The sequence below is a fragment of the Melospiza georgiana genome, chromosome 6 (assembly GCF_028018845.1).
Source record: "Melospiza georgiana isolate bMelGeo1 chromosome 6, bMelGeo1.pri, whole genome shotgun sequence".
In the NCBI taxonomy this organism is placed as follows: domain Eukaryota; kingdom Metazoa; phylum Chordata; class Aves; order Passeriformes; family Passerellidae; genus Melospiza; species Melospiza georgiana.
In genome coordinates, this window is record NC_080435.1 from 39,210,015 (window position 1) to 39,237,430 (window position 27,416).

The window sequence follows — 27,416 nt, forward strand, 5'->3', positions numbered from 1 at the left end:
TGTTGACAACAGAGACTTAGGTAAAAATGCCTCTTTATGGAATTGAATGAGTTTGCCCCTGGAGAAAGTCACTAGTTTTTTGTTTTTTTAAATCATGGTTCCTCTTTCTCTCCTTGTGTAGTCAAAGATGAAGGGCTGCAGACCCAAATGTGATGGTTATTAACTGCTCCTACAATTGGCACCTGAACAACCAGCCTGCCAGAGGGAACAGCCTATGTTTTGTATTACCTGCAGAGCTCCATGCAATCTATTTTCAAGATCTGGGGAAAAGTTTTCAGTTGGGCATTCTTGAGAACTTGTGTGTGCTTTTTTAATACAAAGGAAAACTAAGCTGTGTATTGCATTTAACTGTTTCATGTGCATGTAATACACAATTCTTCTACAAATTGGACTAAGAATCTAATCAGGGAAGTGAATAACTAATATACAAAAGGTGGTAAGAATAATTTTATTGGATTATTAAATAACATGTCTTCTCTTCAACCATTACAAATTTGTAGATACTACATGAATGACAATACATAATTTCTTTTTTTATTGTTGCCCATATATTTACACATGCAGTTAGTACCGATGCCATGCTACATTTTGTTAACAGCATTTTGTTGTTTACTAGACTCAAAATGTGAGCATTTAATTTTCTGTAGGAAAATACCTCTGGGTGGGTGGAACTCATGTACTAATCTGCGCTCACAAGGTTGAAATTATCAGCATTTCAGGCCAGGCTCCCGGAGCATGTTCCCTTTTCTTCCCTAGGACCCATCATCACAGCAATGAATTTCTATCAGGAAAGTGTTTGTTTTTATTTTTTTTTTTAATGTAAGAAAAAAGAATATACATCTAGATGAAACAGCATAATGATAATGGCTAAAATTCATGAAACTCAATGGCATTTACTATTGACACCACTTGGAAAAGCAAACATTATAAAAATATTTGGAAGCCGAGCATAAATAGAATTTCAGAACAGTGATTTTTTTTTCTGGCATAGATTATCTGCAGAATTAAGAAATGATACATCGCTTTATGATGAAAGGGTGCTGTGAGCAAATTATTTCATTGGATTCTGTGATACTTGAAACGCCATTGAACTATTTTATCCTCAACATAAATAATCTGTACACATCTTGTGCATTAACATTGTGACATCTGACAAAGACTTTACAAATGCAACTTCAATTTAAAATTGTACATTCATTTTCAAATTGTACATATTTCTTTCTTTGTTACAGAGAAAATTGCAATGGGGCATAATAAATATAGTGTAATCCAACTGCAGTCTCTAATTCCATGTTGACTCAAGATCAACCAGAGTTAAAACCCAAAGTTAATCATCCATAATCATCCAAGTAGATAAAAGGTGCAGGGTACAAACTGCACTGCAAAGGAAAAAAAAGGCTGACTGGAGTTTGATAAAAAAAAAAAAGCTAAATTATTAAAGTAAAATTCCAGTGTCACTGTTTAAAATAAACATACAGAAAAGGAGTATGCAGGGCACAGGTGCACACACATTTGAGACATTATCCTTGAATGCACGGCGTGAGCAGTAAAGCCCCGAAGGTGGTGAGTGGCTGCGGGAAGGGTGGCCAGTGCTCCTCACTGGAAAGCTGCAGGCATCTCATCTCGCCCCTTAGGACTTGTTGGCTGAGCCGGAGGAGCGGCGCAGCTTCATGGACATGCGGCTCTTGCTAGTCCGAGGAGACATTGGAGAGGCTAAGTCTGTTCCATCCACCTGTGCTGTTGCTGCTGCTGGAGTTTCTCCCGGCTGAGTCTCTGGGCAGAAGCCTGCAGAGGACAGCAAGAACCAGAGGCGTCAGTGCCGCCTGCCACACTCGCAGCACGGGATCTCTTAGCAAGGGGCTGACAGGAATTTCAGTGCTGCTGTCACTGCCACAGCATCTCCTAGCCCTTTATCAGCTGTGGGTGGTGGTATTGCTCATGGAATTAATAACTGCCACAAATCCACCCCTATAGAAAAGATGATTGCAGAAACCACTGAGCTATGGGACTGCAGAACCCCCTTGCTCTGAGCAATTGAGGCAGCACTGAAGTGGGCAATGTTCTCCCGCTAACCAGGAAAACAAACAGCTCCAGTTCCCTTGCAGGGATGGGGAATCATTGGTCAAACCACAACCCAGAAGAATCCAGTCTTTAATGAGAACATGAAGGTTAACAGCTCATTGCACATGAAGGGAGCTCTAGGAATGCTGCTGAAGAGGTGGAGTGAATTGGGGGCCAACTGAGAGAGCAAAACACCTTCTCCCATACCAACTTTAGTTTGTGCTTCAAAAGGCAAATTCCTACAGGGCCCACAAGGCAGAAGCTTGAACAGATTGTACTAACTGGATGCACTATATGTTAACGTTTCTTTGTAAAAGGAACAAGATGAATTTGAGACAATGATATGTAATTCATCAGCGCAGTGCCCAGAGCTATGCTCCAGCGGCCCCAGAGTCCTCACTGCAAGGGGACAGAGCTCTTTCCTACAAACAGCCTGTCTCCACACCTTCTTCCATAGACATACAAAAGGAAAAGGAGAAAATATGAAATCAAAATTACATTCTCCTTCCCATGCTATAGAAAATTAATACTATTAACTCCCATCTATAAAACTAAACTGCATTTTCATTAGTCATTTACAGCCACTGGCAGTGTGATTGAACTTAACTACCACAGTTGCCTCTGAAGGCTTCTAACCCATATAATTTAGAGACAGAAGCCTGGTCCTGCAGGTGTCAATGGGGAAACCCCTGTGGACTGCAGTAAGCCAGAAATCACTTGCTATTTCTTCCACATCATGCTATTACTGGTAATTCTTTAAAATAATAATGCAATAATCAGAACTGAAGATCTCTCTGCCTCAGTATACATTTCACAAATAAAGGGTGGAAAAATAATTCAAAACTGGTCATGATTTATCTTGAAAGATTCCACTAAAATCAAGTGAGGTCATAAGATAAGAAATCTAGGAGCAAATTTAAAAGATTGCCATAAACCTGTGGTATTTAGCAATCTGGCTGTTCTTGCCTGGTACCTCACCTGCCTGCTCCAGAGCAAGAGCATGGTACTTTCTATCTTCAAACTGACATGACCCATCAGAGTGACAGGGGAGAGAAAGGGCTGTTATTTGTTCCCCAGCTGGTGACAGTAATTTTGTTCATGAACTAGGTACTTCACTGCCAAACAATCTGGAAAAGCATGATAATGCCTGACTCACTGTGCCTTATAGAAAAGGCAAGCAGGGAAACACGCATTCGCATTTTCTGAAATTCTATCTTGTTCTGATTTTACAAGAAATTAAAGCATTTCAAATGGTGGGAATTAGAGAATAGAAAATAACCATTGTTGTTTTGCACAGCATACCATTCACAGCTAGCGTGAAAGACCTTCCGTTTCAAGCCTTTGCCCTTTACCTTGATGTGGCCAATGCTTTCTAGTGGAGGTTTTGGAAGGAGAAGAAATATCACAGCATTTCTTTCTTTGTTGAGAATGAAGAAGTGATGAGGAAGGAGGAGTGGAAAGAAGTGAGGAAGGGGGAGGAGAAAAGATAAAAGATAACAGGTGTGAGACATGAGACACGAACCGCAGAGATTGAAGGGTATTAACAGATGAGCACAGAAAACGGAATTTCGAATTTCATTATGCAATTGCTGCTCATGCTACAGGTTAAAGAGAGTGATGAGTTAGTTATGTGCAATGAAGCAACAGCTCTGAAATACGGCATCATACTTACCAACTAAGCATTACAAGAAAAAAAAGGAAGGGAGAGAGAAAGAAAAGAATTCTATAACATTATCCAGATCCAACAACCTTATTAATAGCAACTGAGATACATCCTAAACACTGTCTGAAATGCTTGCTTAACATTGGTGAAAACAGGTAAATACTCACACACATACACACAACTGATAAGGAAAAACAAATGGCAACTTGATATATGGCTTCTGTTCTCCAGCTGTTTCACAGTTCTGAATACATTAAAATTATAGCCAGTCTTAACATGATACTCCTGAAATCATGAAGCAAAAGCAGCTAGTTTTAAGCTAGCTAGTCTACATTGAAGGGTTAAACCCTAGTGTGAAATTTTATCATGGGCTTTTGGAAAAAGAAAACCTCAGTCTGCCCCATTATTTCAATTAAAGTATTATTCCAGTTATAGCTTAAAATTTTGTTTCTAATTCCTGTGGACACAAGCACAAATTCATATATAACAACATTTTTTAAGAAGAAGCTTAGAGCTATTGAAGAACAGAAGTCATGTAAAGTGATTTTCACATCTGAACATACCACACCAGAAGAGTGAAGAACAACAGCACTTAAAATAGATTTAAAGTCTGACAGAAATTAACAGATTAATTAGTAACTAAATTTCTTTGGATTTTAGATAAGCATATATATGCATACATACGCTCACACACACATGAGGATATTAAATATGGTATATAAAAATTTTGCAGATTTTGCTTCCCCTTCGGAGTTTTAAAATTTTCAGTATAAAATGCTATTATCTTTATCTCTCTCCACAATTGTCCTGGTCCTGGTCAGGAAGGGGTAATTTTTGAGGTAGCCAGGAGGGGGTATGGCTAGGACCTGGAGGTTATTCTATAGCATCCTGTGCCATTTTCTGGGGAAAGGCTCACTTCTGGGTCAGTGTAGTGTGGTGGAGGGAATGGTTGGGTATTATTGTGGGGCGGTTCACCTCCTACATCAAACTGTTGGCCTCTTTCTTGTACCCTCCAGCACTGTTGTTGTTACTGTATGTTTTCTTATCTCATTGATGCTTCCAGTAAAAATTGTTCTTATCTCTTAGCTTTACCTTTTATGCCTGCAATTCTCCTCTCCAGCCTGCACAGGAGAAGGGGAGTGATAGAGCAGCACATGGTTTGGAGCAGCACATGGGTTCAGTGGGAACATGGAATTGGAGAATACCATTCCTAAAACACAACAGCCTTCTTTGGTGCCCAATGTGAGGCACCAAGGGTTGAGACAACAACAGTTCTGCCCAGAGTGAGTTGAAAAAAGATTTGATCTAATCTGATCTGATTAGGTCCAAACCTACTGGTCACAATGTTGCTTGGTCTGCTCGTGTGGGTGTGGTACCTAACCCTGTACATGTTTTTGTATATCCACTATGTGCTCATAATGGTGCTCTTTTTCAGAGCAGGGAGAGGGATTAGGATTGCTTTGTTGCTGTACTGTGGAGTATCAGTTTATGACATGGTAAAATAAAGGGCAATGAAGGTCATTTGGGATGTGTATTCAGTGTTTCCCTTCTATCCTTACTCAGGCACTAGTTCTGGGGGCCCATTAATAATCACATCCAGTCTTTGGGGGGAAATGGGGAAGATGATTTTCCCAGCTTTTCACCCCCTTTTCCTCCTTCAGACCTCTTAAAACAGCTTCTGAGAATTTTGAATTCCTGTTGGATGTTAAGGAAAGCATATTTTTGTTGCTAAGTCTGCCACTTCTCCTCAGTGCAGTCTACATCATATTTAGAGTCAGGCCAGAGATCTGCCCTGAGGGTGGATGGTCATGAGTAGCACAGAATGCAGGAGAGAATGGGCCAGTTTTTGGGGAAATTCTCTTCTCTAATGATTCAGCAGTTCACCTACACAAGCCTGATAAAGTGACAGAATATTTGCAAGGACAATGCTGTGGCAGCTCCAGAGAGGAGCAATACAGAAGATGTGTGTGCATCTACATGATGTACTTTTACAGCCAACTTCTCTACCCAGGCAGTGATGTCTTGCCACAGTTCAGTAGCCCAGACAGAGCATTTGCCATCATGCACGAGTCAGCGTAGAGGCCATTCCTCTCATTCACCTGAGGCCAGCTGGATGGCCTTCAGCTCTGCACCCTGACTTGATCTACCTTGTCCCTCAATAGCTTCTGTGACTCGCCACGTAGGACTCCACGTCATCCTTCCATTTTTGATGTATCCCTACAAAATGCTAGGAACCATCAGTGAGGAGAGCATATCCTTCTTCATTTTCTGGTAGCTGATTGCATAGGGGGATTGGAGTTGTGCTACTGAAGAACGTTCAAGAATGGACAGGTGGATCGGGCTGCCAAGATTTAAGTGTCTCAGGTGGATCTGGACTGGAACATAAGGGTGAATGATTTCTGACTTGGTGGGCCCCTAACACCTCAGATCATCAGGGAAGAGATGCAACATCCAGATGGGCTTGTGATTGACACTATACCCCAGATTATCCATAACCATGAAACATGCACTGCAATCAGTCAGGCTAAATGGGTAAAGCCTCTCTGGTGTGGGGGACGAGGGTTGAAATTAAAAATGTGAGCAGGCCTGGCAGTTTGATTACATTGCACTCCCACAAATCTGCCTAGACAAGTGCTATGTGCTGACAATGGTGAGACAACAGTGAATGGCTGGGACACACCCTGTGCCTCACATCACTGCCCAGAACACCATCCTGGAAACAGCTCATGTGGTGACATAGCACCCCCAAAAGAACAGAGCTGGACAATGGGACTCATTTCAAAACTATCCTCATAGACACCTGGGGCATCATATTCCCTATCCTGCACCAGTGTCTGGCAACAAGGAATGGTACAGTGGACTGCTAAAAACCACATTGAAAGCAATGGGTGGTGAGACCCTCAACACTGGGATCTGCATTTAGCACAGGCCCCCTGGTTAGTTAACACTAGAGGATCTACCTTGCTTACCCTGCCCAATCAAAACCTCAATGTACTACAGATGGATACAAAGTCCCTGTGGAGCATATGAGAAATGTGTTAGGGAAGACAGTTTGGATTAATCCTGCCTCAAGCAAAGACAAACCCATCCATGGGATTGTTTTTGCCCAAGGACATGTGTGCATTTGGGACAGGGAAACACAATGTGTAGCTCCAGGGAATTTGACTTTTGGGTTAGAACCTGAAATGTTGAATTGTATAGAAGTGGTTGCTGAATGGCACTGCCACTGTATGCCAGAACTACCGTGGACAGTGAATATGAACTGCTCCAATTGTGAGCTCCTGGTGCAGCTTGCAACCTGACAACCACCAATCCTCCTGCCCTGGAAGATATCTAGGATGGACTGAACCCACAGTCATCAACTAAAGGAAGTCAACAGACACCTTGGAGGGATGGTCATTACCCATGGAAATGGCACTCATGCTTATGTAGATATGAAGATACACGTAATAGTCAAAAGGTGCAGGATCTGGGCATATTGGAGATGGTATAGAATAAAGGGTGGAATATGTCCTGGCTCTGGCCAGGACAGGGTTGATTTCTGCAGCAGCCAGAAGGCAGCATGGCCAGGACACAAAGGTTATTCTATGCAACTTGGTGTCATTTGCCAGGGATGGGGGAAAGGCTCACTTCCAGATCGGTGTAGCATGGCAGAAGGAGCAGTTGGATATTGTCAGGAATGGGGTGTGTCTGTGTCCATGAGAATTGTTTGCCTCTTTCTTGTACCTTCTGTCATTAGTATTGATATTGTTGTTGCTGCTGTTCATTTTCTTATCTTATTGCTGTTTCCAGTAAATTGTTATCTCAACCTGTGCCTTTAATGTCATCAGTTCTCCTCTCTAGCACCTGAGGGAAGGGGGAATGATCAACCAGCATATGGTTTGGAATGGTCTCAGTGGGAATACTGAATTGGAAAATACCATTCTTAAACCACAATAATATATTTAGTTATCCAAAATATAAAAATAGGGTTATATATGAAGGCTTTATGGACAAATGATGTGGAGTCAGAAAGAGCTAAAAATAAACAAAGCAAATGTCTTTGGACTTTTAAGAGGCAGAAAACATCGGGAAGTGATCCCTATTTTTCTCCTCTTAGATTTGACAAGTGACAAATACCATAGCTTGATCAGCTATGATATTTTGGGGCCATAATGCAAAGCCATTTCAATTGCCTCTGAACAAGAAGGTGGGTCAACAAAGTTGAAATGCGAGATTTTCAAAGTCCATTTGAAAAATTTAGTATCTTCTAATGATAGTATCTTGGTTATTTGATTCAGAAATCAACTATTCAAATCTAAAATGGAATCCTAACTACACATAGACTAAATTAAAAGTGAGGTGAGATGGAGGAATCAGGAGGTAACAGAAGATATGTGCTGCCATGACTAATCTTGCACATCAGTTTTGACTTTCAAAGGAGAGGCCTGAAAGAGCTGCATGGTAAGACTACTCTCAGTGCTTCTGGCTTAATCACACCTCATTGTCTGGATCAGCACTGCCCCGAGTGCTATGTCTGTGAGTGACCATAGGGGAAAATAATTTGTGTTTGTTGGTAAATTTTGATGGTCTTCTGAGATACTTCAGCATGTCCCAGCTGACCTTCAAGGAAGAGTGCAATCATTTTTGTCCAGCTTGTGCCCTTTGCCACTCTTATATATTTCAGTCCAAATCTGGCCAAGTTATCCATCATGCTTAGCAGCCTTGCTAGAATCAAGTCAGTTATGTCTTTCACTGATTCTGTGAAATGAGGAAAGGAAGAGAGAAGCAGATGTAGAAAGACTGCAGAAGCAGCTGCAAAGCAAGGCAAAAAGGTGAGATGGTCTAAAGACCTGAGAGACCAGAACTGGGTAGAAGAGAGAGAAATAAGAGGCATGAGAAAGAAGACAACAAAATAAGATTAAGTTTCTGGCAAAACATCAGCCAAGACCATGTCCAGTGAAGAATGCTCTTCAGAACCTAGCTGGAACTATGTGTGTAAGATAAGCCTATTTCTCTCTGCCAAAAACCAGAGAAAACCTCTAGCTAAATTCCCAGTCTTTCCACTAGTGGAGACTGAGGCAGAGCTAAGAGAGCTTACCATTCCTACAAACTAATGTCCTATTTCAGTCTGCAGGAGGTTGCAGTTTGCTAATGTATCCTGGGGCTGTTAATCAGTGTTTTAGAAATTCTGTTTTGCACTATACTTTAAAACAAAAATTGAAGTAATTACACAAGGCAAATGTCACAAGAAAATAAAGTAAAAAAATTAAAACACTAGAAAATGTCAGGATTAAAATTTTTTTTTGTCCCCTTGTGTATATGCATGGGATGCTTTTTAATTGAACAATCATACTATTTTTTTCAGTAGACCCATTTCATTAAATGTATAAAGTTGATCTGTTTGGGTTTCTAGCAGTCCACACTGAATTTACTGTCTCAAAGTGCTGAGTGTACCTTCACCCAAGTGGCTGACTTTGGGACAATAGTGTGGAGGAATAGAATGTAAGAAAATAAAGATAGTGCAGAAGGCAGTCTCACACCTGAGGAGTTGCAGCTGTACTAATCACCAAAGATTGGGAACAGGCCTGCCCTTAACAGGCCACAGCTGTGTCCAATAATACAAGTGCTACAAAAGAGTGGGTTAGCAGGGTGAGGGAAGAGTTGGAGTTTGTTGGCTGTGCTGTGAAGAGGAAGGAGTCAGTGCTATGAGGAGTTGCCCATAAGCAATGACCAAGAGGGTATGGAACTTTTTGCAATAAGATGACAACGCAATAGTTCAGAAATGTATAAGGTTTCAGCTTCAGCCATTCCAACATGAATTCTTTGGAAAAAGTCACTAAGTTTTGAGGTTTTGCTCTGATTTGGAATGAAAAAAAAAGAATCCTAAGTTTGTACTGGAGAAAGGATAAGGAGAAGTTCTTCCAACCCTTCTAGACACAGAGCCCTCACTTCTGTATTTCAGCTTCACTTCCAATCACAAACCACCACCACCAAGCGTGACTCAGATCCTTCTATGGTGACAAAATCACCATCATTCTCATCTGTGAAGGGGTGGTACAGGGCCAAAAAGATTATTAGTTTCAACGTTTCACAGCAAGGAAGGAGCAGAAGAAAATACAAGCTGTTGCACTAGATTTTTAATTGTGCAAGACTGAAATCACCATTACCTCTACATTCCCCTGCTTCCCTGACTGCACGGTGGCAACCCCAGTTAGTCTTATTCTGGGAGTGGGGCAGTAGAACTGTTCTGAATGCAGGCTTGAAAAGGCAGGAATGATTGTTGGGACCAAAAAGCCTGATGCTTTTGTCACAAGGAATATACTATGATGAATTTAGAGGGGCCTCTTCAGAAATGTACTGTAATAAGGTACTAGTCTTAGTAGGAAGAAAGGGAACAAAAGAAGACAGAAAAAAGACATGAGTAAGACATGAGTACATTTAAAAGATCAGAATCTTAGCATCATGAGGTCAATATGCCCTTCAATATAATTGAGCTTATCATTGACAGTTCCCTCAACCCAGTCTGTTGTCACAGAGATCTGGTTCACTCAATATCTGCATAGGACGTGTTACCCTATTTAGCAGAGTATTTCCAGTTACTCAATGTAACAGAAACAGCACAAGGTAAAAAACAGAAGCAACTGAATTGCATTCTGTGATTAAGTATAGGTAAATCTCAATTTCTTTAAATGTACACATTCACTACTCTAGTCAGGTTCCTACACATGGGAAGGTGGACTTGTCAGATATTTTGACAGGGCAAACTAAGCTTCTAGATAAACCAGCAGCTGCCACAATCACATTGTACTGAAGAGCAGTCACAATAAAAAAGGAAACAGCTTTTGCTGATGTCTAGGCCTTTGATAAAATAAGTCCATCTGAGAAAACACAGTTTGTTACCAAATGGCATGTTCTCTATTTGCTCTGATTCTCATAGCTCAAATGGAAAAAAATGGCCAATGTGATCACAACAACAAAATGGTAACACCTGGTGATGGGCTGTAGCAGACTCATAGTTTCTAAGATCTCTCTTAGATGGAAAAATGTATTTTCAAAAAAAGGAGAGTACTTTATAAAATTAAACATATTCAGAAGTTGTAATCACTGAGATCATGATCCAATAAAACAATTATTTCTATAATATCTAAAATGTGGGGTTTTTTTTCTTAGCCTCTTCTGGTCAATAACTTTTTATTAAAAGAAGCTCCATATATAAATGAAATATTTTGTATTTAAAAAATGTGATGTATTCTTAGAAACTGGTTAGAAATTTTCAGATGACATGGACATCTGGCTGGGAGCCTGCAAATTTTTGTCTGAGTCACCTTGAGGGTGATAAATGCACGTGGATTCCCAGGCAGGACTCCAGCACCACTCCTGTGTGTAATCCTGGCACAGTTCAGTGCTCTGCACCTCTTTTAAGAAATCCACCTGTTGCAGGGCCCCTGGAAATTTAGGGGTATCTATTTTTTCAATAGCACTGCTGGTGAACTCTTCTTTGGGATCACAGTCCCTCAGAAATTTGGGTCATCTGCAGCAACGTAGCTCACAGGTCTGCCTCTGCTAGAACTGGAAACCAGTGGTTTCCAGGCTGACCCCAAGCCCTGGGGTGACCTTTCTGGCAGTGCTATTTTATACCTGCCTCAGGCTGTAGGGTTTGTGCCCTCTAGAGTCAGCTTGGGGGCAGATGGATCAGTGCTGCTCCAGGCACTCTGTGCTGGAGCTGAGTATCCGAGCTCCAGGAGCAGGGATGGAACAGGGATCAGGCTGCAAGCAGGACTGCCAGAGCACCCCCAGCTTCTCTTGGCTGAAATGCAAGCTCAGTCAGGCAGAGGTGGGGCCAGGCTGGGTCACACTGTGCTGCACATCTGTCCTAGGAAGCTCTGGCTGCTCCTGACACTGAGGTCTTGGTCACTTCCACTGCACAGTGCAAGGTCCAGAAGAATGTGGCTCCCAGGACAGGACATGTTTCATGGTATGCAGACGCACACATGCTTGTGTGCAGATGTGAAACACATCACAAGCTCCTATTAATGAGATTGCTACAGAAGATTATTAACTTTGATAGAAAAGTTAAAACCTAGTTTCTAAAAATCATAATCTCCTTTCAGATCATGCTAGAGAGTACCAATTTTAAAAGAATACAGGAATTGCCGCTATAGAGAAGTGTACTCTGAGGCCCCAAACTAGTAGAAAAGCAGTCTTGCTTCACCCTGAAAGAATGAATTAGAAGAAGAGGGCAGAACAACTTGGCTTGGAATGAGACTTCTTAAAATGAATGGGCAGAACTTCAACAAGTGCACTAGAATATAGAATATATACTAGCCATACAAAAGTGTCTGGTGCTGAATATTCACTAGGTCCCTTGACAGGAAATGTGGCAAGCACTGGTATATCTCGTTATTGTTTTTAATGTTTGGTTTTAATATTTCTAGTTATAGATTTTGCTTATTCAAATGTTTTCATACTTTAAATTATGTTACTAATTTTTATATTGCTTTAATTAAATTACTTACTTTTAATTTTGTTTGCCTTTGGTCTCAACTATTTCTGTTAGCATAATTATACCACTTTTTATAGTTTGAAACTGCACCTAATTTCTAGTTATTGTTTGCATTTTAAAGGAGCCTCAACCTTTTAACATATCTCAGTCATTCTTTCTGTAGTCCTATCATAATTCTTAATTTATAATAAAAAAGATAATAATTCATAATTAATTTCTGTATATATTTTGGAAGTGAGAAACAAATTTTCAGATAACAACTTGCCAAACTATTCTGACAAAATTTATTTCATTTAGATTTACAAGTTTTTCCATGGAAGCACTTTGATTATCATTAAATAAGGTTTTTCTGAACAGGGGATTTCAAGTGTTACACATTCTTCTTCTCCATCTCTCCTAGGTTATCACTGCAGAATGTCTTACAACATCAATGAAAGACAGTACAGGGTACAAAACACACCACTGCCATCCAGTACTACTTGTTCATGCTGAGAAACAAAGGTCAACACAATAAAGTGTTACTCATTCAACAACTGTCTCTATCATTAGTTACCTTAATCCCAGAACCAGTGTTAGTGCTTCATGCAGACCTGAGGTTAGTAAAAGACTAAAACTTTTAGAAGATGTAGTGGTCATTTCTCAATCAGTGTGAAATTCTTTTTAGTGTGAACAAGGGCAACAAGGAAAGTTTGCATACAATTTGGTTACAAGCTTAGTGTTCTAGTAAAAAAGTAAGAGGAACAAAGGGTTTTTTTGGACACTTTGTCTTACCTTCAGATAAACAGAACTGATATTTAATGATCTAAAAAGAGGGGAAATAAAATAATGAAATAATCATAAGGAGTTCAAGAAATGTCAGAACAGGAAGGCCTTGAGTTACTCATTTTCTTTTACCGATTTTCTTATTAGTAACAAAAAAATGCAGCATCCTCTTATAAAACAGGTATTTTACTGGAAAGTAAAAACTACCTTAAAACCAACTTTGTGATTAATAACATGGGAACAAAATTAAGATTGTGAGGCTCAGATTTTCAGTTTAAAACTTTACATTCTAAACATGTAGTGAGCCTTGAAACTTTCTTATGAAGAAGGTGCACTTAAAAATGTTTCTACCTTAACCAGCCTACATGACAGTACCAATGTTTCCAAGCAGACTTTATACAGGGGATTGTGATAAAAATACAGGGTCTGGTTGCTATATTAAAGCATCTTGCCAAATCCTAATGCTAGGTATTGGCTTACGATGCCAGAAAACAGAATGAAGATTTAAAGTCAACTCTGCCCACGTTCTCAAACATGTATATTCTTTCCAATTAATGGTAATTCTTCATGATGTGCAAAGGTCTGAATTTTTAGCCTTTATAAGTAAGGATACTGCATTTCAAGTTTAAGATTTTATGAGAACTGTTTGTTACTTCTTACCCGTCTCTGAGGGCAAATGGTGATAAGGTGCTGGGCAAAAAACCTGAGCAGCAAAATCTTCAAATGTTGTAGGCTCTAGATGATGTTGAACAATTGTTTGCAGGTATCGTGCTCTCTCCTCGTAGCTGAGTTAGCCAAGAATTAAGGATGAATTTATATCACGTACTGTAACTGCTAAATATCATTGCCTAGTAATTCAGAATTTTTGTTTTAGTTAAATACCTATAATGTATTTCAGTGTACACACTTATTTTTAATTCTTTATATGACTGTGATATTGTCTGATGCATTGACATAATATTAAGTGTAAGATACACATGATTAATGTAAACCTTATGGTTTAACTATATTCTTTTCATGTCTGATGCAGAATTTCCTGAAACTGTTTACAAATAACAACAACGTTTAAGTAACTGATTTGCCTGTATTCCGGTCACAATTAAATATAAAAACATTTCAATTTTCAGGAGATGTAGCATAAAACATACCTTAGCATTAACAAAACAAATTACTTTGCACTTTTCCATAATAAACTGCTTTCATAATCCCTAAACACACACACATTTAAGACAAATATAGTGAAATTTCAGTATTGGGAAAAACACCTTCTCAATTATGTCATTAAAACAAGCAAGAATATCTGTAAAGAATCCACAGGACCCTTAAATACTGGTTAACGAGGTGTTGGCAGGGCACTGATAGTAAAATACTGTATTTCTTATTTTTTCCTGTGTTCTCCCCCTCCAATATTACTGACAAGAGACTGGTATCTTGAAGTGTTGTTGTTTTTGAAGAACCCTCTCCACGCTTCTTGTTCCAGCAGGCCCGATTGTGCTGTAGGCACAGAGAGAGCGAGAAAAAGAGAGAATATTTCTGCTGTTCATGAAAGCAACTATGGAAATGGCTGTCAAAATGTAGAGCAGCAGGCAGCAACATACAATTATCAAGAAAAAACACCATGCTGACTTCATGTTGTATAGTTGCTGAACTGAGAAATCAGTTAACCTTTTCTCACACAACTTTAAGAGTCCTCCAGCTGGACTCAGTATATTGAATGAGGGAAACCTTCTCCAGCTATCTTACACAAACACAGAAGGATCAAAAATTTTCCCTGACATTTACATTTGTGCCCACTTTTTTTCCCATATTTTATTTGCAGATAGTGAGACAATTTTCTACTTGCATAGTTCTGTTTTCCAAAAAAATATCCCAAAACAAATCAGCATGCTGTGGAGGAATGCACTCAAAATAGGTTTCTTTAAAATTCTGGGGTCTTATTTCAGGTCTGTTGTTCTTTTGGGGGGAATCTGGGACAGTGAGGAACGTATCCTTCTGACTCAATTTCACCACCTGTGAAATGGAGATAATACTCACATTGCTCATATTTTTTAGCAATCCAAACACAGAAACTCATGTATTACACATGATAAGCATTTTTAATTACGAGTGATAAGAGTTAAAATAATGATACTATTTTCAGTTATGATAAGCAATAAAATTCCCAACACCCAATGAAAGTTAGGAACAATAATCTTCATATTATCTTACAAAACTACATTTCTACAATTACAGAACTTTTCCTACTAATTTTTTGCAATTTTTTCTGTACAATATTTACAGTAGATTTTAGTCTATCTAAACATGAAAAAAATATAGAGACTATATTATCTAGAAACAAGTTTCAGTGAATAAAATTATTTCTATAATATTTCCTTAGACCATAACTAGGTTACATAGTGAAACTGGGAAACAGTTTTCTCTCCAAAATCTGCGCTCTGAATTCCTTCTGAATCCAGAGACAGCTGAACCACAGCAGAAGCCTCAGTTTGGACAAGCTAAAATAGAAGCACTGGGACAAGAGAAAATATAAAAATCTCCCATTGTAATGATTCTTAGGTTGGGGGATAAACACAGTATTGAGCCTGAACAGAGGACAGTAATATAGCACAGTTTTTAAGAGGTTATGTATAAGTGGTAGAGGATGAAACTGATGGTTGAAGTCTAAATAATACTACGTATCTCACAACTTGTTGAAAAGCACTTTTTTTTCATTGGGGGAGATTCACAGCTGCTGAATTTTCTGCAGTTAATAGAGTCCTTTGATTCACAGCAGTGCCCCTTGCACAAAAAATACTGGCCTTTGTGTATTACCAGAAACTAATTTTCTATTTGGCTGAAAAGGGAAAAATGGGGTTATTGCTTCTCCCTCCTACAGAGCTTTTCATTATGCCTGATGCACTCAACTTCTAAGCTCTTCTGAGAAAAAAAAATAACTGAAGAGGCAAGAGGTAGAAAAATGAGCTTGTTAGCACATTAGAAGTGAAGTATCTTGGTGGGCCCTAGAAATTCCCAGTGGTGTGTTAACTTATCACTCTATGCATGCTGGCACTGATAGTCTCCCAATTGATCACTCTCTTTTCGCACCAAAGGTGCTGCCAGGAAGCAAAGGCTGAAGGCCCACAGGAGAGCAGGCTGCTATCAAAACAAGCTGTTTTTGAAAGTCTGCTTGAATGGGTAAAATGCTTCATGAAAAAGTAGGGTAGAGACACCTACTTGCTTTTAAAATGCTCTACTTTCAGAGGTCTCTAAAGGAAACCTTTTAGTTTATCCTATTATATCCAAAGCTTATACAGAAATAAGGCAAAATGAAGGAAAGTTACTGCTTTGAACATCACAAGGACATTCTTTTTCTCTAATCTTGGTACAACCAAATTTAGAAGTCTTGAGATAGATGCTGATTGAGGACAATAATGACGTTTTTGTTAGACAGTGAAGAGGATATGCTTATATCAGTTCTACAAGTCTAATTCAAATGCACACTTAGTACACCAAGAGAAAAGTAATTCAGCTAGCTAGGTTGCTGCTCATCCTAACAATCCACAAAACCATCTGCAGCTTGCTAAAAACCTAACCCACCTTAAAAACAAAAAAAAATCTGAGGCAAACTCCAAATCCAAAGCTTGCTTTGCTCTGCACTAAGAAATTACAGACTCTCCTCAGAAGAACTCTGTTTCTGTGTTAGAGACTGCAGAGATGAGATACTTTTATCTTCTAGTAATTTGTATTTTGAGAACATCCTAGTTATTTTGAAACTCCAATTCTACTTGCTTTTGTGGCTAAAATAATCTGGTTCTAAGATAATCTAGTTCTACACTCTATTTGAATGCAACTGTCTGCAAGAGTGACCATAAACCCATGGCAGCTAATTTCTACATTACTTCTAATAGGTTAGACATTTGTTTCTTTAAAACACTGCTCTCTAGGAAAGACTTATTAGCACTTACAGATTGAGTGGCACATACAAACTCAATGGCTACTAATAATAGGGTAATGCAAGCTGTATTCTTACTTCAAGTGGATGTTGCCACTGGCATCAGCAATTAAGATGGAATGGGAAGGAAGCACAGACAAACCAATGGAGAAAGACTGGCACAGAGAGTGACAAAACACCCAAACAACAGTATTGTGAGCTGTTTGCTTCTGAAGAAGGTGCTAACTAGGACAAAACAGAATGGATAAAAATGTATGATATACATTAATTGTGCCGGCATCGCCCAAATGTGTCAGCTAAAAACTTGCAGATGCATAACTGCAAAAAACATAACAAAAAAAAAAAATATTACTTCATTATACTTCTTCAGAAGAACAAGTTCTGAAAAATAGAATCACTACCAAAAGAAAATTAGGAATCATATCTTTATAGGTCACTCAGGTTGTAGTCACTTCAGCCAATATTTCATTTACATTAGGCTCCATTTTACTTATTCTCTAAATCTGTAATTATTCCTATTAATAATTATCTGAAAAGATCTATTATTTGAAAATACTGTACTTTCCATTATTAGACCTGTTGATTTGCACTTGGGAACATGCACTGAAAGCCTGGCTGTCAGATCACCTACTTATGCCCAATCTTTCTGAAAAATATAATTTCATGTCTTCACCTAATAGCTCTCCATCTCTGTTGATTGTATCACTTCCAAGCTTTAGATTCCTATGGCAAAATACATCTACATCTGCAGAGTCTTTATGCATAATCTAAGCTAAAACTTTTTCTAGCCATCTATCTGAACAAATTACCTAGGCTCTTACCTCACATCTCAGTTACTGCCATATCCTTTTCTCTGGCCTAAATAAATGCATTTTTAATCCTTTTATAATCTACTCAGAGCACTGCAGAATCCACTTTCTGGATGTATTACTTAGATGGTGCATTCTCTCAGACACTGCCATCAGTCTGCCACTCCCTAGTGCAAATGCAGGCTACTAATTTGAACTTTACAGTCCATACCTATTCCATCCATTTTACCAAAACCACTCACCTCCAGTCATTTAATGCAGTCACTCTCACTAATCTTGACCTTTTGGAAAGACACTTTTGTACCTTCTTCTATGTGGCTTATGTGTAGCATCAGGTCTCCACAAGTGTCCACAAACAATTTCCAAACTCTACCTTTCCCCAAACTCTCCCATCACTATGATTATTGATTTTTTACAATTTACTGTGTCATTCTGACTACACATTTTCTTTCCATTCTTCTTCACACTTCTCAGTTTTACAGCTGACTAAAATGCATTACAATACATCTAATATTTTTTAGTTAAGGAGTGGATGGATGACTACTGCTATAGTCATTGACGGAATACCAATCCTAAAATGACATTAAACTGAAGCTGGAAAAAAATGAAGAAAAAATTGTTTAAACATGGAATAAGATTTCCAAGAGTTTATTTAAGGACAAACCACTTCACAACTATGTAATCAATCTGTTACCAGAACAACTAAGTGTTAGATTCTCAAATGAGCTGGAGAAGAAGTTCTACTGCCTGCTCCAAAAACCATTTGGTAAATGTTTCCTGAGCACGGACTGGAAAGTCCCTATCCAGGGACTCTCCTCTCCCAAGAAAGTACCATAATGATTAGACTGTAAAGATGAGCATCTATGTTTCCTGTGATTAAGAAGAAATCTTATTTTATGAAATAAAGAAAAATTCCAGCCGTGTTGAATTAAGACACTTTTATGAAAGCTTTATTCATAAATCTTCCCTCCTCATACTTATGTATTTGTATAAATGTGTAGTATACATGTGCAGTATACCATGAAATAACTGCATATTGGTATGTAGATGCTTTGGTTCCAGAGCTACAAAAAAACCCCAGGGTTTTAATGATTGTCTTAAAATACCTCCCAGGAAAAAAGCTAGAACATGCATTTCCAAATAGCAAAATGGATTTTTTTCAGGTTAAATTACAAACTCCTCTCAGAAATACATGTACAGCTGCATCCCTGGCAGTTCCAACTGTTAGCAAAATCACCTAAGAAGTCAATATATATATTGATATGATTGTGGAGAGTAAGACTTTGTTTGCCAGGCATTTGGAAAATAATTTAAGACACACAGAAACTGAACTGCTGCTCCATCCTTACCTGGAAAATGAAAATCCTACTCCCAGAGATACTTTCTTGTATGATAAATGGACATTTGCAAGAGGTTTTTAATTGCATGCATACACAATTTACATAAAAGAGATTGATAATATTTTAAGAAAAGCCATACAAGAAGGAACTCTCTGGTTTATTACATTTTCCTCCTCAGCAAATTTAGAAGCATCAGTCATTTTTTATAGGAAAAAACCCCAAATCTGTAGTATGGTCAACATACAAAAATGCTCCTAGGATATTAGGGACCAAAGTAAAAAAAGAAACAGTGAAGCACAGTGAAGAGCATATGTTGGTAGGAGATTTTAAGTTTTTTGCTCTCTGGCCTGAAAAGGTGTGCAAACCCAACAGAATAAATTGCTACAGTTTGAGATACTTAAAATGATGAAAGAATTGATTTTACTTGGCACATCTTTTCCTAGTAAATTTCAATTCCTTACATCAAAGTGTGAAAGGAGAATGGTGTCCCCTATAAAGATAACAAGTACAGGTTAGGATCAAGGTTTTAAGCCGAAAGGAAAACTTAGTCCAAGCAGAATTTGACTTCTACAGGAAGACAAGACAAAACCCCCACACATCACAGAAATGGAATTTTTTTTTCTGAGAAATCTCTCTCTAAAAGAAGAGACTGTGCAGTGGTTGTCACACCAGCTGAACTCATACTGAGTCACAGCAATTTGTAGTCTTTGTTGGCTCTTAGAGTTAAGGATGTAAGTTGGGCTGCTATTGATCCAGGGCTGGAAGCCCTGCAAGTAGCAGCATTTTGTATGTAGGTGGGTGATCAGTATCAACTGAGAGGAATAGTTAAAGTTCTCTTCTATTCTGAAAAGTGACTCTGTAGAAGTGGTATCATGGTGTTGTCTATTTATTGCATTTCAGTAATTTCCACATCTAGTTTGCACAGTATACAAATAAAGAGGGTTTTGTTTCTTCCTTCCAGCTGCATCTTCTATTTACTCAAGTCACCTTGATATGTCAAAGTCAGTCTGGGTTCTTTTGTGTTTCTTAAATACTGTCAATATTGAAAATGGCAAATACATATTTAGCTAGGTGGACCTGTTTACAGAGCTATGCTGTAAATGAAAGAAGCTTCTGCACATACAACTGGACTTAGCCACAACACCAATGATTCATAAGGCAGAATTCAGTACATTCTCCTCATATCTCATGCAAGTTACTTAGGTGAAAGAGAAGAAAAAAAATTACTATTCTTGATACTACTACGCTGGTGAAAATTAAAAATTTTAAAGTCTTTTAAGGTGATTTTTTCCTACTGAACCTCTTTTTCAAGACAGCTCTCCTGCAATAAAATGTAGCAATATATTTTCTTACTCATAAAAATAGAACATTAACCTCAGAGAAATGAAAAATGTATGTCAAAAGTAAATCAGTATGTTGCATTTGGTGTAACATTTTAAAACTGCAGAACGGGCTCTATAAATTATCCAAAATCAATAATTTTAATAAGTAATGTATATGTTACAATCTACTAATTAATGTAGATATCTCACTAATAAAATGAGAATGTATACGAAAAACAAGTAACAGACCAAGACTGTAGAATTTAAGCAAGCCTAAAATGTATTATCTAACATATTTAATGACATTATTTTTCAAATCAAGCTATAATTGCAAGGGGCTTTTTGAGGCAATTTCTTAGGTACGCTCCTTCATGAAGAAAATAAGGGAATCTATAATAGATAAATTTATACAAACTAATTCCATTATTCCAAATATTGCAATTTGTTTCCAAAACATAGTCGCATCATCCTTTCAATGAATATAATGAAAATTGCTTTTGTAATAGTTTTTATACTACTGAACAGTTAAATAAATCTGTGATAAATTAACAGTTATCAGGCATTTTTGCCATTTGGAGGACATTTTTTATTTAAGATTACTTATCTTACAGTTAAAGGAGATAATTTACATTATATCTACTCCATGGTTATATGGTTAAAAGTCCTGCAATGTAAGTGTAGCTAGATGAAGTTGCAGCCATTGAGTGTTTCCAAGTTAATGGTACTGTTTTCTGCCTAGTTTACCAACACACTACATATTGAAAGGCAATGACTTTATCTGAATTTATGTAACAATCTTAATTTTTATAGTGTGGGCGGTTTCAAAATTGCTAAATTACTGCAAGAAATTCTAATTGATGCTTACATTTTCATTAAAAAACTCGACAAATTTAACATTCTGCAAAACTGTCCTTCTAGGAAAATCCTTGATGCATTGTTTACTTTTATGCTGTTCCACAAAATCTTACAGCTCACCAAATTCATCAGTGGTTTATAACATCTTCTAGGAAGAAAAAGCTGTGATTCATCAGAGCAGACAAAGCTGGGCTTTAATCCATTTCTATAACCATATTGCCAAGTCTATATTGTTTACATTGCGTCTCAATTAAGAGACAGGCAGGACACCTGGTACTTCTTTATCTAAGTCCCACGGGCTGCCAGATGACTCAAAATCCATAACAGGTGCTAAGGCAGTGTGAGTGGAGCACCATTAACACAAGCTGGAATTGGATAAAATTTGGACTGTGCTTAACCACTTAAAAACACTCAATTATGGAATGAAAAATGTAACCACTCTGCACCAAGGTCCTTCACAGAAGGCTTATAAAGATATGTGGAATTAAAGTGCAAGTGAACTGAACTGAAAATAAATTTTAATTTCTGTATTGTCTTTAGGATATAAACAATATAAAACTATATAAAAAAGTTGGGGGTCTTTTTCAGATAATAACAGAAAAATATACTTTACTGAATTAATTCTAATTCTGTTCATCTGCTTAAGCAGCAAAAATGACAAAAATTACGGTCAGACTTTTCGGAATTTCAAAATTAAGGGAAAAAAATCTGAATTAAGACTACTTATCAAATTCTTCGACTCTGTAGAACCCAGAAGTTAGTTTATTTTAAGAACTCTGGCAAACAGGAATATCTTATAGAAGGATTCAAAAACCAACAAAGGTTCAAGCGAAAATCTGTATGATAAAAGATACTCATTTACACCAAAAAATCCCACTGCAGATATCTTTTCAGTATTTTTTCATCTAAGGTGACTGAACTACATATTAAGCTTAGACTCTGACAGAACACACTGCATGAGAGAAAAAATGAGTATCAGAAATTTTACAGTGGACAATTACTTAAGAACTATCTGTATCTAAATGTGCAGTAATCCAATTAAGTTTCTATTTAATATTGTAATTATCAAGAACACAATATAGTGATTTTATTACCAGAGTAAGCAGCTACAAAGTACAGTAAACTGTCATTTAAGACAGTGTCAGAGTATCTATGATAAGCAGCACATTGGCTTAAACTAATGCACTATATGCCTCTAGGGAATGAAAGGCTCAGAGACTGGGTTTTAACATCAGAATCTATCCATTAATCTTGACTTAAATATAATCTACTCTGCAGTAAGAGGAAGAATAGGCATTCAATGAATTATCTGTTTGAAATACAGCAGGAGCATACTAATACAAACATATAGCAGAAAGTATCAGTTTTGGTACCATTTATAGTGTATTGATGGTTCTACAAACCCTGAACTGCATTTTAGCATGAAGTTAAAAAGTCAGATCAAATGGCTACCAGGATGGGAAGGATGAATACCTCAGCACTATAACTTCACCTGGTAGTTAAAAGAATTATGACAGTATTTAAAAATACTACACTCATGCATGTTTCAGTAACAGGCTATGGACATGAAAACAAAATAGTGAAGAAAACAGTGCTGAAACCCATACGCAGGCAGAATTCCCACTCCAACTTACAGGGAGGATTTGTCTTACTAATGTATCCAAGATGGGAATCAATGAATCCATAAGGTATGTTGTGCTAATTGTTTAGAAGCCCATCACAGCTGCCACGGCTCTGGGCTCTCTCGCAGTGACGGAGCGCTGCTCCTGCGGTCACCTGGCAGCTGTGGGCTTGCAGGAGGCAGCAGGGGAGGCACAGGGCTGCGGCCGTGGCACTGAAGTTTAGTAAAACTGTTGTACCAAACATACCAAAAAAAGATGTTAAGGTTTGGGCTGAAGTGATGACTGCAAGAAATAAGGAATACTATAGGCCAGAGGGGAACTGCAACCCCATAAAATAACTCCTGATGTTGGGAGAGGGATTCATCCTCATTCTGATGTCCAGCATTACATCAGTTTTAACTCAAGTAATTAAGGTTGATAGGTGTAAAGAATACAGAAGCAAAACTAATTCTCTGCTGTCTGGTATTAGCATGAATGCTTAAGCTCACTGTTTTCACATATTCAAGTATTTAAATTTCTGCTTTATATACCTACTCTGCATATATAGACATATTAATTGATGAGAAAAACAGCGAATGCATTTTCATGAAGAAATCACTCCAAACTGCAAAATTACACAAATAAAAATTATATTACTATTAAATACTGTCCAGTAAAAAGACTACACATACAGGCATGTGTTCATTTTCCATTCTACACTACTAGCAACAAAGGCAACTTCTCTAATGAGAAATTATGTCCTTAATTCCAATCTGTACTTTAACGAACTTTACAACTACCTTTAAAAAATTTTATAATTGATGAGAATGTTTTCTCTTTACCTTGAGTTGCTGCAGTACCAGTAGCAGATAATCTACTTATAAGCCTCTCTGGAGGGCTTAAGTCAATTTTAAGAATGATTTTAAAACCTCAAAGTCAGGCTTCTATTTAAATGAAGGAAACAAATATGAATTTTCAGTTATTTCCCTTTTTTTATATTGTGAACAGCAATTAGCAAAGTAGCTAATCGCTCTCCTCCCTAATGCCGTCAAGCTGCTGAGAGCAGTCTGCAGCACTACAATGGTACTATTGTGAACACAGCCTGGGCTTCCTTCCCACAGAGAGTTAAGTGGGCAGTTCCTGCTGCCCATGATTGGTGTCCAGTGAAACAATACTTAAGAGCCAGGTTTTATCAGTTCCACGCCAAAGAAGTGAAGCCAGGGAACCCAAGCCTTCATATCATGCTGAACCATATGCCAACCCTGCTGGCCCCTAAGGTTTATCACTAGGAATCAGGATCCATCATGTCCCCTGTGAAATTTCACTTCACATACCTTCTGTGAAGTGCATGGCTTTGCTGAAAACTGACCTTTTTCCACAATTGGCATGAACAGATGGATGGTAACTATGGTTTAGCAAGCTGAAATTAAATGATTTTCTAATAGCATGCATTCTTCTGTGTTTGGGAGGAGAAGCATTCAGGAGGAGATAGATGTATTTGTGACCCATGGATTTATTCAGCTGCAGCTAATCAGCAATTAAACTATTTTCTCAATGCCTAGAAAGTATATTGAGATTAATTTGATTGGCCAGGCTATGATTAGGACTCACGTCCTTTGGACTGCCATATGGTAACTCCAATTACTGTAACACTAACTTTTAATCCTTGCTTTATGTTAGCTTATTCCATTTTTCTACTACGTGGCACATACAGAATAAACTATAATCTTTTTTGTTATAATTTTGACCCTGGTGAATATTTTTACATGAAGTGCATTCCATCTCCAGCTAGATATTTCCACATACTGCCAGGTATTATATACAAGCCCTTTTTCAGTAACTGAAATACAGACCTGTAGGAGGATGAAGCCAACCAATGTGCTTGTTTCTATTTAATCTATTTTTTTTTTTTTTTTGGTACCTAAGATCTTCTAATCCCTCTGTTGGCACTGGAAAGCATGCCCCAACTGTTTTGATTACCATATGCAGAATGATGCAGAAACAGTTTGCCAATATTTATTCAACTCACCCCAAAACATCACTCTATCTCAAAACCATTATGGTTTTGCCAGTTTTGGTTGCTATAAATAATTTCCCACGTTTCCCACCAATTTAAATATCAGAACCAACCATATGGAATGCCACATACTTATTTTTATATATACATGGTTTTTAATGTTTTAAAATACAAACCTTGCAAGTTGTTTGCACATCCCCTATCATCTTATGAGGGTGAATTTATGAAAAGTAAAGGACAAAACCAATACACAATGCTGGTTTTTGTAACTTAAAACCAGGACTTAAATAGTTTAAAATTATTTCTTTACATCTCTGGAATGTAAGGAAAAATAGTTTAATCTTCCAGGCTTTTATTCACAGACTTCTGACAGCTATCAAAGAAATCTGTATGAATTTTAACACCTTAAGGGGGCAAGAGTCTTAACATTTTAACAAAGGGCTTTTGTTACCCCAAATGTTTAATTAATTAATAAGGTTAAGTAGGTATTAACAAAAAACCTGTCACTTTGTGTTACACACATGGCAATCAACTCTGCGTAACATTGGATTAGTTTATCTTTTTCATTCCAGTTTAAAGACTCATAGCCTTCCCCCTGCAAAATTTATTTTTTTAAAAGGGATTTATAGACTTTAAAAACACATTTTATAATGAAAGAATGATTCCACTACTAATTTTCAGCTAACAACATGCAAACATTTTCTTCCTTAAAAATATGTTGTAGCATATTTTTATTTGTTAAAAGAAAAATTCTCTTCCCACAAGGGATCTGTACTGACATATCCAGACTCAGAAGCTCTAGAGGCTGATAAAGGAGGTCACTGTTTTTCAGGATAGCTCACTGCCCTCTTGCTATCCTAAAACAGAATGCCACCAGCATAAGCCTACCCATATTTTGTTGAGAAATCAATATAACCAATATTTCTCCTTCAGATGGGTAAATTATATTTATGAAAGAATGTAGAAGTAAAAGAATCTAGAATATATTTTTTCAAATAGTACAAAAAGATTTGAGTCTCCTCCACAAGTGTCTACAACATCAACAGAGCACTAAGGTCTTTATAAGTGCAATTAATAGTAGAAAACAACATTACTACAGTCAATCAGTTTTACTGGATATTTTGTGTGTTTTTACCACTTCCAAGAGAGTCTCACGCATTTCACTAGGGAAGAGTAGCTAATTAATAAATCGGTACTGCTGACTGAAATATGTTGTAGATATCTTGTGATAAAAACAGCACTATTAAACCCATGTGCTTAAACTGTACCCCTTTAAAATATGCTTCAGGCCAGGCAGTTTCATGCCTGCAAAGGTCATGGAGCAGATCTTCCTGGGAACTATAATAAGACACATTGGGAAATAAAGTGATGATTTGAGACAGCCAATGTGGCTGTCCTAAGGACAAATCATGCACAAATTTGGTGGCCTTCTACAACAGCATTACAGCACTGGTACATGAGCCAAGAGTAACTGATGTTATTTACCTGGATCTGTGCAAAGCATCTGACACTGATATCCTTGTTCCTCAATTTGAGAGACATGGAGTTGATGGCTGGACCACTTGGATCAGGAATTGTCTCGATGGTTACACTCAAGGAGTTGTGATCAACAATATAATGTCACACTTCAACTTACTCTCACATTAAAAATACATGAAAACCAAGTGAAATTTTGTGAAATTATGTTCACTGCATGAAAATGTAGAAAACACAGCAGCTTGGTACATACATCTGCAAGTATTTTGCCAACAGTTATTTGAAGTGTCTTTATGACAAACACTAAGGCAAGAGTTTAAAAGTCTATCACTAATGTTGGCTCAATCAGTTGTCTCTAGTGGCTAAAATCAAAGGCATTTAAAGTGATGCTTTGGAATTATTCATTGCAAAACAATCCTATTCTTTCAACAGGTAACTAATAAATGATGGCTGAGAACAGGCTTGCACTACCTCTGAGATCCAATTGTTACTCAGGACACTGCCTACTTTTGCTCCCTGGTGCTGCATTTTAACTCTAATTGCATGATCAAGCCAATAAATTGGACTCAGGGGACAAAAAACCCTACAAAAGTACCTATCCTGACAAAACCAGAGGTTTCAAGAAAATGCACTTCAAACAGAACTGAGGAAAGATGAGACAAGCAAAGGAGAGGTATCAAGGCTTGAAAGATAGTCATTAATACTGACAGATTACTGTAATTCTGGCTGTCAAGGTGATCGATTTAAGCAGCATATGCCAATCAATACTCTTCTCATTTACTGAGCAGCATGAGATATATAGTTAGGCAAGATGTCCCTAAGACAGGATTTCAAACCATACTTAACGAACATAAATAGCACAATTTATGCTTTGGAATCTTAGCTCTTTTTTCATTTAGGCTTTTTTTTTTTTAAATTGGGCAAACTTCAACATGATGTTATTCATACAGAAGTTATTTTAAATTATTCTATGACACTGCGTTGCCATTGTGCCAATTCCTTTACATAATATAATTCAAACGGTACTAATTTTCTGTATAACATATCAAAACATTAATCTTGAACATGAACATTCTTAAATGCAGCAGTTATTT

General features: G+C 37.7%; 1 protein-coding gene across 7 annotated transcripts in view; it reads right to left on the bottom strand.

The window, feature by feature from the left end:
* Positions 1-429: 429 nt before the first annotated feature.
* The window catches only part of RALGAPA1 (Ral GTPase activating protein catalytic subunit alpha 1), a 129,097-nt gene continuing 102,110 nt past the window's right edge, over positions 430-27,416 (bottom strand). For 2 of the 7 annotated variants that reach the window (XM_058026907.1, XM_058026904.1), the window contains 3 exons: positions 13,632-13,756; positions 3,364-3,478; positions 430-1,785 (listed from right to left, as the gene is read on the bottom strand). In XM_058026907.1, coding sequence (XP_057882890.1) covers positions 1,689-1,785; positions 3,364-3,478; positions 13,632-13,756 — 337 coding nt within the window. In that variant the 3' untranslated portion in view covers positions 430-1,688. Of the gene's footprint in view, positions 1,786-3,363; positions 3,479-8,846; positions 12,800-12,980; positions 13,012-13,631; positions 13,757-27,416 lie in introns of those variants that run through there. The other 5 variants (XM_058026909.1, XM_058026905.1, XM_058026906.1 and 2 more) reach the window with 4 other exon arrangements.